The following is a 20,504-nucleotide window of genomic DNA, read 5'->3' as shown; positions in this document are numbered from 1 at the left end:
AATGGGTAAATGCAAGTTTTTGGACCAATGGTTGGATGACAAGAAGTTAAAGCCATCGCTGAGGTCCGTCTCTGTGTTTCTCAGTGAGACTAGGACTTTTTTAAAGAAATGTTTCATGATAGACTGATAGACTACAATATAATTGTTTGTACAATATCAAAGTATATTACTTTTTATGACACTATACGATTCCCTTGTTGATTCCTTTTTTAAGGCAAAATGATTCTGGGCCACACAGAAAACAAAATATTTATTCCATCACACAAACGTAAAATTCCGTAATCGCTAGCTTTAGCGAACGACACTGTCTGTGTGTTGCTCGGCAAATGCCAATGTAGACCTGCTGCACATTGCATAGCGGAACAACATTAATTATTATTATTATTTGGTGCTGTGTTTCATTGATGAAGCATTTCCTGGTGGTTTATGCAGTAACCGCTTTATACAATCAATGAAACACTCAAGACTGTGCAAAACAAGGCCCTTTAGTTGTTCTAAACCCATTTTAAACCATGGCCTGTTGTGGCCTTTTTATAGTATGTCACAAAAAAAATCATAAACGTTTACAGTATAGTATTTTGCAAATTTCATAAAATATGACTATACAGTATGCCAATAAAAACTTCCAAGACACTCAAAAAAACTCATCATATAGTAAGCCATTACATTAAATATACTAATTAATATATGTTATATTATTTAAAAAAGTTGTACAAAGTCGTGACAAAAAGTCCTAACAATATTTATTATATACTATGCAGTCAAAATGTCAGTAGTATGTCATAACATATCATAGTATAGTATGCAAGTAAATGTCGTAAAAATAGCGATATTTAATAATGTCATAATAAGTCAGAAAATGTCACAGTAAAGTACTTAGTTATTAAAAATCAATAAAAAATGTACAATATAATCTGCCATATCAATGGATGATGTAACCAGTTAGAACTCTCAGTGATAAGGTATTAAAATATATGGAATCTTAGAACAGGAAATTCATTTTGTTCATACTAAAACTAATTGATGAAAATTTGAATTTCTAAAAGTAATACAAAATAATTCCAATCTAAACTATTACGGTTCAATTGTATGAAAACATTATCATAACATGATCCACTTTTATATAATACATGAATAACGTCCAGTTTAAATTCATAGAGCACATTTGGAACATGCTTGGTGAAGGTGTCGGGAACCATGTGCAGCAAAAACAGTGGGCAAATCAGACAAGGTGCATAAAATAGTAAATAGTTTTATTCTTTTTTTTTTAACCATGCCACCGAACACTGACGCATACAGAGTTGTGCCTGAATCCACACTGAGAAAACACTTTCACACACTGTGTTACAAAGCTGTAATGAAGAGGGATGCACACATGGCAAGAGGAACAACCCTGATTGGATACCAGGTCAAGCTTTGATCTGGCCCTGAGGTAGACAGACATTGACATAATCTAAACAATGCTAATCACATCCTTCTAGGACACATCAAATAAAAGGACATCTGCATTATCACAACATAGAAAGATCAAAGAATAAACCCTTTTCAAATAAAAGTGCTCTGTTTCTTTTGGTCCACCAAGGAAATCCATTTATAGTGCATGTTCATGTAGAATAGATACAGTGAAAGTGTGTTTTCATGGCACTCAGTGTTGTTGGCTACTTAAGTGGGCATCGGTAATGCCCACAGACGCCGAGATGTGCGATACACACTGTTTTCATCCAGAACGCTCAGTCCATTGTCACTTTGAAGGGAACAATTTGATGCAAGTTGCAAGCAACTGTGACGTAAAAAGTACACACTTGTCTCAGAGTATCAGTCACAATCACAGTAGGTTGCTTCCAGTTGCAATGTTCAGACAAAGTGGATCTACATGGCAGTCTATCTTTAATTAAGTAACAATAAACAAACACCCAGAAACAACAACCAGTAGCACAGACCCATGTACTCAAGCACATCAATGCTCTACTTATAAAAGAGGCACAAGGGAGGGATCTTAATCAAATCAGAGACTTATAAAACACACACATTAAGATGTTTCTCAAATCATACCAAATGTAAACAGATAGCAAATTACTGTAATACAAAAATACCACATGTTTAAATCTATAAGGCCTGTGTTAGGCTCACATTAGGGAATAACATACCATGACAATTTGTACATTACAGCTACACTACAACTGACAATAACCTGCTCATCGTGATTCAATTTTCTTTTCAGGTTTTGTAAAAAAAAAAAAAAAAGATTCTTCTCATGTTCTGTTTAATTTTCTCCTCGGAAATTCTGATTCTGTAATGGTATAAGACATCTATATATAGTTAATGATACAAACCTACACATACAAGAGGCTGTTTTTCTTTTTTACTCACTGCTTGTCCGTTGATAAATGATGTATGTGTTAGAAAATTAAAACTACCGATGACTTGCAGTAGGTTTCAAAGTTAGGAGAGGCAGAGCTCTCTCTCTCTCCTAAAAATCCTACCAAGGTGACAGAGACGGTGTGATGAAAACCAGCACATATTTGGTAACAAATAAACAACATATAAATAGCAAAACCTATTACATTGCAAGAGAAACTCAAATTGTCAGCAAGCTATCTCGAAAAAATAACACCCACTGCAAGAAAGACAAGGCAATTAAAGAGATAAAGCTTATGAGGTCAAAAGGTGGCAGCCATTCAAGTACATGCAACATAAAAAACAACAATTCCAAAATAAAATCCAACAGCAGAAAATAAAACTCAGAAGTCACAGGAATTTAGGCGAGATAATGTGTCAAATTTCAGCCAATCAAGCCTTCATGGAATCATTTACATCTACTGCACAATCAGAGAAGATGACTCGGGTTGCCTGATGGTTTAGAAATCAATCAACCAATCAATCAAAAAGCTGCAGCTACATAGACGGGTCAGCAGTCACAGCCATTGTGGCTTTCATTTGAACCACAGTGGATCCATTGGAGATGCAGTTATGAGCAAAACTGTGTGTGTGAGGAGGGAGAGTGTGTGGATGTTTATGTGCACGAGGGCTGAAATAAGAAGTCGTCAAGAAATTTTGAGTTTAAGTAATTTCTCAGGGGTATTCAGGGGTTCCTGCTTCTCGAAATGTGAGAATATGCTGCTTTTCAGTGTTTTTATATCATTGTAAACTAATTCTCTTCAGACTGGACAGTTGGTCGGACAACATAACAGCAGTAATTTGAAGATGTGAAGACCTTGTCACCAAAATGTGACTACTTTTCTGACATTTTTCATACTAAACAACTTATCACTTAGTAGTCAAAATAATCTAATTGATAATTAAACTAAAGATTAGTTGCAGCCCTAGTGTGTACACACACATTTTATTCGTGCTTGCATGTCTCGGTTGTCAGGTAAAAACCTTGTATCTCCCAGAATGACAACTTACCACAATGTATTTTTTCAGTTTATCCAAAAAAAGAATCTGAAATATTTTTTTTTAAACCCACATAGAGAGACATGTAATCTTTCAGCATGAAAAAACAGCAACACTGGAGTTACGAGGTTTTCACCCAACGGTGACAGAGTGTGTGCGGGGGGCGGGGGGTGGGGGTCCAAGTCCTGCTCAGACGTAACAGACGTACAGGTAAGTCTTTTCTATCCTCCAGTCCGCTGGCACTTCCTCTGGCTTGTGGCCCTTTATGTGCTTCTGCATGGAGGCCAGGCTCGGGCAGAAGTCCTGGCAGACGGTGCACTGGTACGGAGACGCTCCGTTGTGAGTGCGCAGGTGCTTGATCATAGCCGAGTAGTCTCTGGAACGTTGGTGACACAGCTTACACTCGAATGGCTTCTCACCTGAAAAATTCAACAATACAGCATTAACCTTGTCGACCTGGAGCCGGAGGGAATGCCAGGTGAAACGGGACTCCCCTCTAGTTCAGCCCACTGTACTTGTTGGGGTATTGTGTGGTGTTTGTGTGTGTTAGAGCTCTAGGATTAGACCTATATCGGTTTGCTAATGAGTATTTGGCCAGTCAGAGTCATCCACCGCAAATACGACAGAGGTTTCTCTCTGACCTCAGCAAGGAATCAGGTAGCAGTTAGTCAAATCTGCAACCTGGAATAAAATGTAGACCTGTCGCACAGAGTAATGATGTAAATGAGTGGTTCTGTCGTGTTTTGTATATCACGTAATTCAATTTAAAAGCACTCTGAAAGTTTCCACTGAAATAGCTTTAAACGCCGCAAACCATCACAATTATCAAAAATGAGTCGTAAGAATTGAGTGTATGCCAATGCCTTTTTTTACTCTGAACATAATACATTTTTGTAAGATATTTTAGCTTTAAAACGGTATTTAAAAATGGCATTATTCATAAATGCTTTAGTCTGACTCTTAATGTTTTTCTGACTTCCCTCCCTTGTTTTTGGCATTCAGTAAAAAGCAAATGTGTCTTTAAAAACAGGTAACAGATATAATGGTTTCAATAAAGGCAACATTCTTTTATACAACAACTGGGCACTGTAGCTTTTTGCAAATGCTACTCAAACAGTAGTGTAAGTATATTTTCAGCTGTGCACCGTTCACATTTGGTGAGTATTTACACAACAGGAAGGTGAATGCAGCACAGAATCAAGATAAACTACGGAGGCCGTGTTCATCTTAATGAAGACAAAATAAGCCACACAAACAGTACTTGGAAGTAAAATAACAAATTAATAAATATTAACTTAATTGTTGGTTTTGGTCCATTTGTGGGATTTGTTAACAAAAACAAAATACTACACCAGTAGTCTTATAGTTTTAAACGGTACCAAATCACCCCCATTAGTGGAACTAAAATCCCCCCGAAGACCTTGCTAACCCGTATGATTGAGTGTGTTTTTAGTGTCTGAACTCTCACCCGTATGTACACGGTAGTGTGTTTCGAGCTGGTGTTTGAGGCTGAACCTCTTCCCGCAGCCGTTGCACTCATAAGGCTTCTCTCCAGTGTGGATGCGTTTATGGCCCCTCAGCGTGCCGTCGTCTCTGAAACAGCTCCCGCAGAATTCACACTCAAACGGGTGATCGCCTGAAAACACAGTTGCGTCACCACAGTAGCCACAACATCGACACAATCCTTTATCGTTAGGAGCATTAAAGGCTTTATCCTTGGCCCGGCATGGCATGGGTGCAAATGTGGCTGCGTAGGTCATCGTCACAAAGCCCTTTCTGCACATGCATATCAAGCAGGGAAATTATGTGCTTTCAGACGTTGCTAATGTTATGACATGAGGACACTCCTCTTGGCTGTCTGCTAATAGCTAATAAAAGTCCTCCAGGCATGTACTGCTCCGTTCTCTATACTGTAGTTAATCTATTTCTCTCCTAGGCTGAGGGTTTGACTCATCTCCAATGACCTATGTGCCTCATTATCTCAGTGTCCACAGCAACAGCCAAGTCAGAGGATACATTGCTCTCCTCATTACAGGCCGATTCTCCCCAATCCCCCACCCCACTGTGGAGCAGATGACATTTACAAAATGTTACTTCCAAGCAGAATGCCATACAAACAAGATACGCTGCCATGGCCAAAACTCCCTTCACTTCTGTCTCTTCACATCAATTATGTATTTCTCCTGTCTAGACATCAAGCCATCCTGACAGCTGAGAGTGTTATTTAAGGTAAAAGAAGAAAGGGGGACATCTTTTCAGTAAATATCTCTCAGTCTCCTGCGGCACTGAGACTCACCCTCGGTAGAACACACAGACAAGTCATTTCCATTTGCTTTTCCTTCAATATTTATTTGGGTTTCCTCTATCATTTTGGGTGAACCACACTAGAACTGACAGCCGTGAATTGCAGAAGCCCAAAGGCTGTCTAAGAACCCAAAATATAAACAGGATGAAATTGCCCAAAATATGCACCGGCCATAACGGTACAGTGCTGTCATCAGAGAGGTGAGTCATCTTATAGAGAAGGGAAAAGGAGGGTGGGAGAGGAGGCATGCAAATTATCAAAAACCTTACAGCCAGTAACCTAAGGAAATTAACTCATAAACAAAAATAAATACAGCTGTCTTTGTCTCTTTTTTAAAAAATATGCATGCGTTTGACACCACATGCCTATGGTTTAGGACAGGAGATAGCACTATAGGCAGCGATGATGGTGCAGATTATCCGTCTCTTACCCGTGTGCGAGCGCAGGTGTCTCTTGAGGGTCGTGTGGCTGGGGAAGGGGCGGTCGCAGTGGCTACAGATGTAGCTGTGCATCCCTGCATGGACCTCCATGTGCTGCTGCAGGGCCTTCTGGGTCTGGAAGCGCTTTGCACACAGCAGACAGAACACCGCCATGTCAGTCCCTGGAGAACGCACAAGACACAGACACACAGTTATTTCAGTACCATACACAGACAGGGCCTTAAGTGGGGAAACTGGGTCACTTCAACTTTGTGTGAGTCCTCAGAGGGAAAAGCTTCTTTCAAAGAGCAAGTGCCTCTACCTAAACTAACTCCCCTAAAAGCCCAGAGGCACTTTCAACTGCGAGTCTTTATACATTCTATTTTAAACCATGAAAGTCATTGTTTTCTTTAAGAATTTCCCACACAATGCACAGCATGCCAATCACACAATCAATGGCTCCTTCCTAGTGTGTTAGATGTGTAATTATTCTCTTCATTCCCCATCAGGAGTCAGCTCTAGCCTGTGAAGTCCTCTGTCTCTGTGCTCAAAGAGCGGCTGATAGTAGCTCCACCCTAAATGATGCCTACTCTATGCGCTCTGTGCAGAATGTTAAGTAGTGATATCAAGCCATTAAAGGCAGGACTGCAGGAAAAAACACAATCCAGTTTAATCCTGTGTGTGACCTGGCATCTCTTTGGGGCTGCTTTCCTGTTGCACCGAGTGTGGAGAGGAATACAGATAGGGAGTCACTGGCAGGGTAGCTCAAGTCAAAATGGCTATGTGAAGAAGATCCATTGGCTGTCATACAGTCAACACTTGATCTACAGGCTGTGTACACCAGCACTCAAATCCATCCTGGCATTCGCACCGATGCAAATTCATACATGCGGTAAGACTGAGGGACTGGTTAATCAGTGGCATTGGACATAACGTGCATGTCCTAGAGAGTGAAGCTTTAATGTGAGATTATGAGGTCCTTATTTCTCTGTCTGCTCAGGTTGCAGATCATTTACAATGCTAGCAGGTCCCATTGCTCCTGACTCAGATTCAATCAGACATCTCCAGCGGAGGATCATTAGTAAACAGAGGACTGTGCCAGCACTTCATTGGAATTCAAGTGGGGTTGCTGTGTCGCATTTAAAATGCAGTCTGATGAGGTCCACTAAATCAAATCATTTGTTACTGTTATTGAAGTGCCTTGAGGCAACTGGCAATTAAATTGGAATTAACGCAGGGAAAGGGATACAGCACACTCATACTAAGAGGATAGTGTCAGACACTTGCTTTAGGTTCAATCAAGTTAACAGGCAAGCCTGCTCAAAGTAGAAAGAAAAGGAAACAAATCAAGCAAATTCACATTTTCAAGGATAAATCAGAAACATTCATTGTGTTCATTGTTTATTAATCCACGTTTCACAATTTGCTCAAACAAAGTAAGACGCTTTTTCAGACTTCACATTTCGCGGATAAGTATAATTTGGCATAGAGGCACAAATCCTCGTCTTTGAAATTACGGTGCTTCTTTTGAAACCGAGTACTGAAATGTTCACCCCAAAATGGCACTAATGGAACTGATCATTCGTAATCATTAACAGAAAGAAGACAGGATGAAAGACATTCCCTGATCCAAACAATCCTGCAGGGAGGCGATCCAGTGGAATGAACTGCACCTGTTCAGAGGCTTTAGCCTGTGGACTTTTGCACAAAGGGCACACAATGAGGTTCAGGCCCTCATTGACCAAGCCCATTAGTCATAGGCTCCTCACGCAACTCCTACAATCCCTGTCTTTATGCCGTCGCCTAATGACCAAAGTCCTTTCTCACCCACGGATCACAATATTTTAGTTGAAGACAAAAGACCCTCCATTCTCAACGCCTCTGCGCCCTCTCCACTCCCCTTATTCGCTGACCATACAGGAAATCCTTTCACTGTCCAACCAGCTACCCTTTCTGTCTGAGTCATACCTAACTAATGCCATTTCACTAGACACTGTGCAACAGTGGAGCCTGGATAATGATCCATCCAAAAATGGATAAAGGCATTTAAAAGACACAAGATGCAGTCTTTGCATGACCTGAGATGTGGATCCACTTTAACCAGTTTCTCTTGTAATATTTGCTGCAGCCAGCAGGGGGAGTGCTTTCTGCTCCAATGTGTCCAGGCTGAGCAGAGCAGAGCCTGCAAACCGAATAACTTAAACACCTTGTAGATACTCAAAGCTACTTTAATCAAGCTCTCTGCGCTCTCTTCATTAAATATCATATGTTGTAAATGCGTGTTTCAATGCAGCCGACATACTTTGTTCCGTCTGCTCTGAAAGTTTAACATTCCAGTTTCTTTGTGGAGGTTAAACCGTTCCTCCTGACACACTCGCAGACTCTCACAGATGTAAATCCTGATCCTGCTGTCACCAATAATACCGAAACTTGAGTTAAGAAATATGACAAATATTCTGTCACAAGAATCTCACTCTTGATCTCTGGTTGTCACACGGTGACAACAGCTCAGCAGTCGTTTTCGGTTTGATTCTGCGCAAGCGACGCTGAAAATAAAAATAACAAATATCTTGAAGTGTAAACAAAAAACATTTCGGAGGCGAGGAAGTGTTTGTATGCGTTAGTGGTGGCATTTCGCCTTGCTGCGCTCTGTTAACTTTTCAAAGGAAAAGGATTTGCAGTTGTAGAGTTTTCCAGTAAGCTTTGGTAATAAGTGCAGAGGAGCTTCTTTATGAGAGAATAAGCCCTAAAGTTGGCTGTCATTGCCCCCTGCTTTCTCACCCTTATCCAAACAATGGGCTCGGGATTTGGGTTTTAAGGCAAAAGATGACCCCTGACCCTTGGCCCTCAATGGGGCAAATACCATGTAATCAATGGTATTCCTCAAAGGCCGGAGAGTTGACTGAGCATTGTGTTTACTGGGAGGGAGCCTTAACAGTGGGAATAATGATTGCTTTCAAGCAAATCTGCTGAGAGGCAGAAAATATAAACATTTACTGTGTGCATTATATTACCGAGCTACTTGTCTAATGCACAATTAGGTTAGTAATTCAGGACAGTTTGAGGTTGCTATGCTATTTCAGCATATCTCCACTAAGGCCATGTGTATGCTCATGTGACTTAACATGGTCTGCCTCCATACATCTGCCACTTATTCAGCCCAACCGAGGTGGGAGCCAGCCACGCTCTCACGCTGCCTAAGAAACAAAACCATGTGTCTAGGCAACCAGATAGGATCATGGTCCTTGTTGGGGTGAAGTGTTCAAGCTAATCCCTTCATTCACAAATAAGCGCAGCCTGTTTCTTTTCAAGCGGCAAACAAAAGTTTTCCCACCCTGAGAATCTGGGAGTAAACCCACTGCAAATTGAACAAGAGATTGTATTCAGTGACGACCGCAGATCTGTATAATTTTTACTGTGTTAATCTAAACTTCGGTGTCCCGAGTCCACCAATTAAACTGATTGATTTGTGAATAATTTGTCTTTTATATCTGCTGAAATATATAGGAACAAAACATATAATTTGAACTGCAGTATTTAAAGAGATGCTTGCAGAATGTGATCTATTAAGGGTATTTGTTTTGGTAGATTGTGAATGACAGTGAAAGCCAAACACATCTTCTGCTGCCATCAAAAGGGCAAGGAATTTCACACAGATTTTACATTTTACATTATTACATCATGGCTGATCATGTCCTCTAGCGAGAATATGCAATGTGAAGACACTATCAACTATGTCCTCAGGCCCTGCTCAGTGTATACACAGTGAGCACACTGTCTTCTGGCCAACGGATATCACCCAGTTAAACATACACAGTTATGCGGGCTACATTATGTGCTCGACCTCACATGGCACGCTACTGTATGTGTTCATGCAGACGGCTCCCTGCAGTTGTGGCAGCTCGAGCAGCACATGCACAAACACTACAGTACCTTAAACAACCCCGGGCACTCATCAGCAGACTGCTAATCTACCCGAGTGAGGAACAACCGACTTAATAATTAATGCAACAAGAGATACGTTCCTCGTGTTTAACCACCATTCCATGGATCGGTTCATTGAGGTCGCATGCGGTTTTCGTTTGCCTCCATTCCTAGAACGTTTACAATATTTTCTATTGACTACATTTCACTCGGCGGGAAATGACAAGGCATCCCGAGTCTTTCTGTGTATCATGACAGCAAGTGCAAATGAATACTGGAGGCGCAATGGCCAAACAGAGCACAGTTCAAATCAGTTGAAGGCTTGTATGAATTTCAACTGGGTATTAACAGGAGGGTGCAGTATGATGACGGACACACAATTAGGGGAGCTAAAAGGTCTACATTATGAAGCCGGGGCTGTGTCTGAATGAGCTCCAGGGCTGTTTAATTAGGACTCGGACAGAAGGTAATATTATTCACTTGATGAAGCAGCCTGTTATGTCTGGAAACAGTGCAGCTGCTGTGAGTACACAAAGGCAGGACTCTTACGGCCTTTGCCTTGAAGGCAAGGTGGCAAAATGGTCAGCCAGTATGGCTTGAAGCACACTGTATACAGTTCAGTTCTGTGCGTGCTGTAGATAAGCTACAGTCTTGGGTTTTCCAAAATTGAGAACTTGGTGCCCCAGAGCCCTTGACATGCTCTGATGAAACAAACCCCTTTGTTGTGAGAGCAATTCGGAGACAGATCCATTCTTTTATTTTGGGCACCGACAAGTAGGTCAGAGGAGACTATGACAGTGCTGTGGTGAGGAGTAAATAGCAGCACATGATGTTGTTTTCCTCTCAGTCCTGGCATCCAACACCAGCAGCACTCCTCCTGCCCTCAGGAAGTCCTCACATGCCCCCTACCCCCTTCCCACAGTCCCCTCCTCCCCCAAATCCTCCCCCCCCCCCTCCTCTTTGATCTCTAACTTCAGCAACCCACGGCTATTCACCTCTGACATATCAAAATAGCTAAAGAGACTTTCACTGTCGCTAGCCAGTGTTGCCAAATTGCTTCAGAGTAAGATCTCCCAAATGTAGAATGATTTCCCTTTCCAGAGGAGGTGGACAGCAATTGTGCAGCTGCTGAGGTCTGACAAGTGTAAATCTGCTAAGAGGAAACTCATGTGGCTCACTGGTTTTGCCACATGGCAAATTAAAGCCGAGGCGGCACAATTGGCAATGAGAGATCCTGAGCCATAACCTCAACGCAGCTGATTTAATTACCTGTAAGTCATGTTAGTGCAGGCTCTGAGAGCAACAAAGAGAGTCAGTAAAAAAGCTCCATGCGTCACAGGAGAGCGAGCTGAGATCACGTCAAAATGAGAGAGTAATGCCCTCCTGTACCCTGCTCTGCAATGCCAAGCTGAAACCGAGCTCTGGATGTTTACAACTTGGGGAGGTGAGGGGAGAATCTTCTGGGCATCGTTAACACCCCTCCATGTCCACAACCATTAAGTATTCATACTGTGTGTGCCACCTGGAGTTACAGTTACATGCCAATGCTCCTGCGAGGGTGATCGCCTTTCTCCGACAGTAGCAGAAAAGGTGTGGATTCAGACACTGGCTGACAACAATACAACTTACTTTTTAAAGTTGGAGAGTCAAACAGGTTGCTAAGTCTGTCTTACTTTACTCTTAAATAAATACCCCATTAGCTTCATGCCCCACTTCCCTTCAAGGCATTCTTGTTAAGGCTTTATCAGATCAATGACAATAAACCTGTAATAAGTAAACCAGTTATCAATGCTTAGGAACTCGCCAGGTAGTGGCGTCATATTTGACTGATTGTGTTGTTTGGTATTTATCATCATTGTGTGGAAAACAATGGGTCATAGGTTTTTTGGGCTGCAACTAACCATTATTTTAATTATTAATTAATATTTTGGTCATTTAGATGTTGGACAATAGTTTAAAGTGTCCACCAAAATGTCCAAGAGTCAGAGGAACGTCTTCAAATTCAAAGATCTTCATTTTATTTGCAAAAATTAATTTAGAGAGGCTGGAAACAGTACATGTTTGGGTACTTTGCTTGAAAAAAATACTTTTAAACGGTTAACCAATTATCAAAGTAGATAATGTTCTGTCAATCAACTAATCCATTCATCAACTAATATGTTCAGCTTTATTGTAAGGCATTAAATGTTCTACCAACTGAGATATTTTTTTAAAGCTTTTTTACTAGAAAGTGTCAAGGGTCAAACTCTTCAGGGGAAGTGTCCTCCCTCATCGATCAAAGAGCGAGAAATACGAAGCAAGCCATGTTGGCAGAGAATACAAACTAACCAAAATGCTTAAATGTAAGCAACCAAACATGGCAACTTCAAAATGTCTTCATATCTTGTTTCATTGTTTATTACAGATACACTGATGTAGATGGTTTCATGTTTGCTTGTGTGGTGAGATTTAGTAATTTTTTCGTTATTTTTATGTATCTTAGGTTTAAATCTGTGTTTTATGTTTGACCCGGCAGGCCTTTACAGATGATCATTTTGAGGTTGATGGAGAAAATATTACTAATAATAATGTGGCCTTAGAAGTAATAATATCACTCTACTCAAAAAGTCTACTTTTGACACCCAATTGTTTTTCTTGACTATCTCATAGATTATAGACTTAATTTTTCTTGTTTTATATATTGCCTCATCTCATTGTTTCCCTTTTCCAGCAATATGTTGCAGCTTCCTTGGCACTAATAATACAGAAGTCTGTTAATGTGGGTTTTAAGAATGGATTTAAAAGATTAAAACGACTTCAGCTCCTCAGGCAGGTTGTTCCAAACTCTAAAGATCCAAGATTGCAAATCACAAGTCACCATCCAGGTTTGTGCAACCACTCGGCCAACAGAAAAACAAACACCACTATTAAGAAATGATTCATACCGATGCCAACTGTTGATGCCAGTCATTCACTGGACAACACAAGATTGTAATACAAACATGTTCTTTATTAAGATTATTGATAATCAGAAGGTGTTGTTGAGTGTGAGTGTAAGGTAAACAAGTCCACAGGCACGAGGTGAGGATAGTATGTCTGTGTAACTGTAATACTGTAAAAGCCACGGCTATGGCAAAGTGGCATGCCGTGGGTTTGGATGCCAAGAGATATTAGTGGGTGATATGTGAGAGGGCCTCCCACCTTCATGTTGATAAATTATGGAGCATCATGACAGGAACAGTTAAACCCAGCTAGCATGACACGCAAGTTTAGACCCACAATTGTAATTCCCGTAGTCCCGGTGTACCCAACAGTTCCAGGTTAGACATAGTGTGTGTGTGTGTGTGTGTGTGTGTGTGTAAATTACCTGTGTGTGTTTGCCTGTGGGCTTCCAGAGCATCCTCTGAGGAGAATGTCGCTCCACACTGATCACACACCAGCGCCTCGGCAGGAGCTGTAGATAGAATCAAATTCATAATAAAGTATCTTGATGAGACAGTAAACACAAACATGTGTGTTTGTAATTGTAGATCAAGTCAGTTAATTTACCATTTAAAGGGAACTGCGCGAAAAGCGACGGGGTGGGAACAAAGGCACCCTATTTCCAAAGACACCAAGGAGCCTCGCTTGTCACACACTTGTGCTTTTCAGGTGTTAACATAAGGAAGCAAACGCACAGAGTACAATGGAGCGGAGGAAAGCGCCATAAAAACACAACTCAGGACAAACAAAAGCACCAGACAGGGTGCAACGGCCCTTCTTCTTGACAAAAAAGAGCCAAGCTGGAGAGTTTTATTTACCGTGCCCTGTTATCAGTCTCTGAACAGTGAGCAGACTGTCTGCCTGAGAGGCCACAGAAGGACTGGGTGTTCTCTCTACAGCAGACGCTTCCCGCCTGCGGCACATCCCTTTATAAAAAAAAACACTTCAGAGTCAACACCCCAAATCCCATCGCATTCACTGTAACTACAGTTCCCAGTTCACCTTTGGAATGCCCTTGTCTATTCTGATGAAGACATGAAAGAGACAAGTATGCATACTGCTTGCAGAGATCTTCAATCCCTGTTGTGCAGTCACCTCACACCTGCACAGACAGACACATAGGACAGATATGCACGCACACGCGCGCATTCTCGCTCTCTCACACACACGCGCACACACAGCTGTTTGGATGTGGGTTGGCTCTCACAGAGATGTAAATCGGTTGCAGATCCATACTGGCCCAGGGCTCATTCACTGATCTATTTTCTGCTCAGCTGGCTTTAAATGAAGTTAAAATGACTCATTAAAACACCCACAAGCTTTGGGAACTCTGAGCGCTACAGCCTAAATGTGGTCCTCTTTCAACTCTTACGATGCCTCTATACACACACTGTGCCACTGTTGCCAGTGCTCCTCGCAAATAACAACAAAAAAAGCCCCAATCTGTTCATTTCTAAAAGCAACAATTTTTAAAAACAAATTGGTTACTGTTTTGGAACGGTGCGTTTTGTTACGCTGTGCAAAAATAAAACTTGCTGGAAAGTAGTCTTGTATAGGAGTAATACTAGAACAGTGTTGTAGATGCTGATGTTGTGTGACGCTGTCCAGTGTGGTGTGTTGTGTTGTGCGAGATTGTGTGATAAGGGAAGAAGAGAACATAGTGCATTGTCTTGTGCAGTCAAAGGCACGGAGTGTGCTCTCATCCATAAACCATCAAACTGTCTCCAGACGCGGCTGCAATCGTCCTCCATCAAAACACTTTGTCTGGCATACCAAAATAAGAGCCAGCATCGAGCTGAATACCAAATCAGCCCATTAGAGCAGTGGAGCACTCGCTCCTTAGCAACCAGCGGGATCTAAGGCTGCTATACCGAAATACACGGTGACAAAGAAATGAGATCCACATCTCTCTTTTTTTGTAGTATTATGGGTTGACACATCGGGATGCGGAGAGTTTATGCAAAAATACAAATTAGGTTAAAGGTGCTGCTGTTGTGGATGTCACTGTGAATTGAAAATCAAAGCGTGTTGTCGAAGATCTTCGAGTGATGCGAGACAATATGTGTGTTTAGGGTTATGCAGAGGGTATAAAAGGACAACTCAGGTGAAGTTTAAAGAAGCAGATTCTCTCTCATCTGTCAGCAGTATGTCACGTCGGAGAGGACAGGGACCTCGCCTTGTCTGTACACATATTCCGACTGAGGTTTCTGTTTCTGTTTTAGTTTCATTTTTAGTCCCTGATCCCCTCTCCTCTCCTGTCCTCTCCTCTCCTCACCCCCCCCCCCTCGCCCCCCGCCCCCCCCTCTGCTCCTCTTTCTCTATTTTGGATAAAGTAGCTGGGAGAGCAGTCAGGTCTGATTAAGTCTGCATTTGGGTACAGTGTGTTCCTGGACACACATCTGCGAGCGAGCCATCACACACGCTTCGGAACACTGGCAGAACACCCAGGCCTGCCGGCAGCTGATGATGTCATCACTCAGAAGGGGCAGAGCTGGCGAGCTGCCAGAGTCTCCGAAAAAACACAGAAACGATTCAAACGGAGAGAGAGAGACTAGAGAGCGACGGAGAGGAGAGGGAGGGAGAGGTACATAGACCTAAGCATGGAAAAGGAAGCATGATCCAAGTATTCGGAGCAGCACTAACTGGCAGGAGGAGGAGGGGGTTGTAGTATGAACAGGTGCATTTGAAAGGCCGCACTATCAAGAGGCTTCATGAGCACTGAATACTCTGAGATGAGAGGGTAAGAGTTACTAAGTACCTGTGTGAGACAGCATGTGCATCCTTAGCCGCATGCTGTCCTGGAAGTGTTTGCCACAGTATTCACAGCCGTGGCCTTTCTCCTCATTATGCAGCCTCCTGTGGAAAGACAAACACAAACGCGAGCGTGTTAACAGCGACGAGAACAGAGCGAGTGCACACTTGTGATAATAAAAGTATTCGGTTCTGTGCCTCTTTTTTTTTTGGTAAGGTCTCCCAAACCCAGAAGCATCATTGTCCTCGTAACAAGAGGAGCGTGTTTTAATTCCGTCAAGAATCCCTCGCTGAATGCAACATCATTAGTGTAAGAGGGCCTTGGAGTTGTGAATCACAACGCATGAATGCTAAAAGAACACAGACAATAGGATATCTGGCTAATTTCAGAGTGCAGACATACGCGTGCCTCCACCCGCCAGCACTGCAAGACACTGGGCATGCACACAAGAACACACACACACACACACACACACACACACACACACACACACACACACACATGAACACACATCAAGTACATGCACGCAAACTCACACCCAAGCAAAACATACGCACACATACACTTCTCCTGTAACTGCAATGAATAGGAGAAAAGACGATGATTCGCTGAAGCTCTGCCGGCAGCAAAACCTATCATATCATATCACACACATCCAAGCATGCAAGGCATCTGTACTGTTATCCTTATATCACCCTGCTAACCGCCTAAAAAGACTACACGATTAAATACACTCTGTGGTTAAAATAAACGGGGTCTCGAGATATAACTTAGCATGCTTGAAATCAACATTAACATATTATAAGAAAAGAATATTTTTGGAGCTACATGTCCCAATTCAAGCGACACGTGTCCAATGCTTTTCCCAAAACCGAAAAGCTGTAATTTGTATTTATTTTTTACTGTAATTTTAAAGATCTCACTGAAAGATGATAATTAACTTGAGCATTCACGTAAGACTCACTCTAACCCAGCAGTCGGAGGTGTCAAACATGTTCCTGTGATGTATATATTTCCTTTTTTCTCTCCACAGTTGATGATTCAAAGAAAAGAAATCCGAAGCTGGTAGTGTCGGGGTTTAAGAGGCTGACCATGCAACCACACACACACACACAGTGTGTCCAGCTCGACAGGTTTATTGCATTTCATTGCCCATCTCTCTCATCTTATTTCCTGTTTCCAGTCCATTAAAACAATGGTATTATTTCAATCCCTAAAAATGACGTTAATTATTTTTAAAACACTGTAAAGTCACATATGCTAAATATTCGTACAACCTTAAGAATGAACCTTCAAAATTGCCTTTTAAAAATAATGCATTTTTCTAGTTTGTTTATTTTGTGTCCCTTTATTCAACAAGGACTACTTAAACAATTCAAAACCAAATATGTCAATTATCTGTATAGTTTTTCATGGAGAACCTTCTTTACCAACAAAACCACAAAATGTCAATCTGCAGACCAGGTGTATGCTTAGTGACCTGGTTACAGACCGACAAAAACTTCATTACATCCTTAAGCAGTGCCACCAATGCAACTCCTTCTACCTGCGGACATCCGGCTGTCTCCATGAGTAAGCAACGCGCATCACTAAATATCCCACAGGATGCTCTGTTTCACCGGGCGGTTTCAACACAACTCTGGAGTGGCACGCAGCTGAAATGTCAGCCACGGGAAAGGCTGTGATCCTAATCATGAGTTAACTGCGAAATTAGGACTTTCAGCTCACAGATTTCCTTGTTTCTAATGATTAGTGGTGAGTCAAACACTGCCAAGCATGCACAATTATAAACATCTGCAATCAAGTTAATGAGAGTTGTCACCGTAACTTTTTGTGTCCAATGACAAAATCTGAACCGACAGGCTTGTGAATAAAGAAGGAATCAACAAAAAACAACAGAGCAGGTCGTGAAGCAGAAGTTATCCATCATCGAGCTGAAGCGTCCAGTCTGGTCCCTGCTGAGCGGCTCCTCTCTACTGATGCAAAGGAATGCATATCAAATAGCCTCGGAGGCAGCCTGTTGTGCGGGGCACGCTTCTGCACAAATAATCAAACAGAATTTAGAAAATAAAGCCTCTTTCTATCAAATCCCCGACAAAGAACCGATTCAAAACTTCCCGAGATGTCTCACTGTCAACACATGAGAGCAGGTGTCTCTCAGAATAAATTTACATATTTTGCTGTTCCTTCCAGCTTTTAACTCTCATTGTATGTTAACATGCTGGAGGGGGGGAGAGAATCCTGCAGACCAAGAAACGGTTCAATTCAAGGGACACGTGTCCGATGCTTTTCCCAACGGCATAATCAGCTCGCATTCATCATACCGCACAAGCACACATGCACCTGCACATCCCTGCACACATCACACGCAACAGACGTTTGTCTGTAAAAATGTTGAGCAGTGAGTGTAGAAGGTCACCGAGACTAAAACTATACATGCCGTCTTTCTTTCACTTTTGAAATAATAGATTTTGGACACAGAGTGGATACACATTTTCATTTGGTTTTATTTTCCAATTAAGATGCAACAATTGATTCAAAATATATTGTGGTGCTGCAGGAAAGTGTAAGAAATGTGGTGTTGACGGGTGTTTTGTGCACGTTACCTGTGCTGCTCCATGGCCTGCCTGCTGTGCAGCTGAAGCCCACACTCGCCACAACACTGCTGGCCTTGAGCCTGGCCCTCGTGCCTCATCCCTGCTGCAAACTGGCCAAGCCTGCTGAGGAGCTCCCTGTGCAGCAAGCCTTGGTGCAGGAGGCCGCTGTAGGCCCTCGGGTCCAGCGGCACGCCCAGGGACGGAGCCACTGAAACAGACACTGGCAGCATCCCCTCCCCTGTGTGGTTGGAGGGCACGGAGTATATGGAGGCCAGATGTTTCTCGGAGATCCCGGGGAAACAGTCGAGGGAGTTCCCCACCACTTGTCCTCCGTCTTCTGGGCCTATGTGCAGCTCCCGGGCGCTGGTGATCACGCTGCCTCTCAAGGGCGTCCCCGGGCCCTCGTCTCTGGGCTGGTCGGACATGCAGCTTCCCTCTCCGGTGCTGGAGGACCTGCCCTCGCAGCCGTTGGCATCATCCACCTGCATGCTCTCTGATTTTATACTTCTGTCAGGATCCAGGATTGAGGCATGGGATAACTCTGAACTACGACGCTGAGGCTGCTGGGAGCTCTCCATGTCTACTTCCGTGTCCAGTTTGGGGCTCAATTCAGGAGCCGTCTTGGGCTCTTGGCCAGGAGAGCTCCCCTCCGTCATGTGGTAGAGTGCCAGGTGGTGGAGAGCGGTTGGAGTGATGCGGTTGGGTCCATCCTGTATGGAATGCTTCTTGGACATCAACATGTGCCTCCAATGCCTAGCCCTGCTGTGGTCACTGTGGTCTCCGGAGCTGTGAGTCTTCGCCGCCACCTCCTCGCTCTCTTCCGCCTGGATGGTCTCCAGCACCTTCAGGCACTGCTCCTCCAGGTACTCTATCTCCAGGATCTCAGCGGCGTACAGCAGGTCATCCAGGTCCTCGGCTGTGGCCTGGAGCGAGGCGGTGTAGGCGTACTCCAGGATCTGCTGGAAGGTCTTGGGGGACAGGAAGTCCAGGGCATAGCGCAAGCTGCTGCGGTGGAACAAGATCTCGAACATTTTGCTGGTGCAGGCCAGGACAGTGCGGTGCGCCGGGAACTCCTGGCCGTCCACCGTGATGATAACATCACACAAGGTGCCGGTCAGACGCAACTGATTGGCACGCTGCAGAAGCGTGCAGGGGTGAGTGGGATTGTGGAGCTGGAGCACCCCCATATTTGTCAGACCCGTATCCACTCGGACCTTCGCTGGGCCCACGCATGAGGTGTGTCTGTCCTGCCTTCTTCACTTGCCTTCAGCTACTTGTAGGTCTGTGGTTCGGGTGGAGGGGAAGGGGAAGAGGATCATTAGTGGCTGTCTCACTTTCAATGTGATGCAAAATAATGATACATTAATTACACTCCAGTGTACACTTTCATCTATGATCTAAAAAAATATATTTATCAAAACATACCAAATTAAATATATATTCTTTGAAATTCTAAACCACCACTTGATCTCTTCAGGGTTTTTTATTGCATGCGCCCTCCATGTTTATGCATTTTAATTAAGGACCAAAAGCAGACAACAGGTCGATACGCACAAAGCAACAGTTTCCATTGCAGGTGATTAGTCTGAGGTCTCGGTGAGAGCGGTCACGTCGCTGTAATAACGTCTGCATACTGAGAGGTGACGGTTCAATTTATCAAGCTCCTCACACACACGCGCGCGCGGGCGCGCGCCCGTGCCCTCAACAGGTAGGCCCGCTATTAACAAACGCCTTGAAGGGCTGATTACTTCATTTAGGCTGCGCACGTTCATGATTAGATGTGTTAAAGGCAATTACGCGGCACTGTTAAAAACCCCTAAATAAGTTATAAAACTATCAAATTGATGAACGCACGGTAATGAAGCTCAATCCTGACACAAGTACGTGTTTTCTCCCCACATGTAAAGACCCAAACGACTGCCTGAGTGATGGTGAGGCTTTGTATGAGGAGTGTTGTCGGACCACTCAGCGGCACCTCGAGTGATGCTGATAGGCGCTGCATCCTCAACTAACCGCAACCTCGGAGCGCATCAGGTGCAGACGCGCAAATCCACCTTTATTATCCAAACACATTGCGACAAATTAACCCTCTGCACGCGCGTATTTACTGTCAGCACGGTGATTGAGGGAACGCGAGCTGTCCGAAAATT

At 43.2% G+C, this 20,504-nt stretch overlaps 1 protein-coding gene across 1 annotated transcript; it reads right to left on the bottom strand.

Moving 5' to 3' along the window:
• Positions 1–1,249: 1,249 nt before the first annotated feature.
• zbtb16b (zinc finger and BTB domain containing 16b) lies at positions 1,250–19,544 on the bottom strand. Its single transcript, XM_079225219.1, has 6 exons — positions 18,364–19,544; positions 15,764–15,861; positions 13,391–13,477; positions 6,132–6,302; positions 4,865–5,032; positions 1,250–3,815 (listed from the first exon to the last, which is right to left on the bottom strand). Exons 1-6 carry the CDS (start codon positions 19,539–19,541, stop codon positions 3,586–3,588), a joined length of 1,932 nt encoding a protein of 643 aa, XP_079081345.1. The 5' UTR covers positions 19,542–19,544; the 3' UTR covers positions 1,250–3,585.
• Positions 19,545–20,504: the final 960 nt, after the last annotated feature.

The sequence above is a fragment of the Taurulus bubalis genome (assembly GCF_910589615.1).
Source record: "Taurulus bubalis genome assembly, chromosome: 10".
In the NCBI taxonomy this organism is placed as follows: Eukaryota; Metazoa; Chordata; class Actinopteri; order Perciformes; family Cottidae; genus Taurulus; species Taurulus bubalis.
Note: the sequence above shows the minus strand (reverse complement) of the source record. Positions and strands in the feature narration are given on the sequence as shown.

Bases quoted from the DNA above. Each gene is read 5' to 3' on its own strand.
- zbtb16b (XM_079225219.1), bottom strand. From the start codon at position 19,541: ATGGGGGTGCTCCAGCTCCACAATCCCACTCACCCCTGCACGCTTCTG. The intron at 15,862-18,363 runs GTAACGTGCACA...GTCTTTCCACAG, and splicing joins CAGGCCATGGAGCAGCACAG to GAGGCTGCATAATGAGGAGA. The intron at 6,303-13,390 runs GTAATTTACACA...TGCGTTCTCCAG, and splicing joins CCACAGGCAAACACACACAG to GGACTGACATGGCGGTGTTC.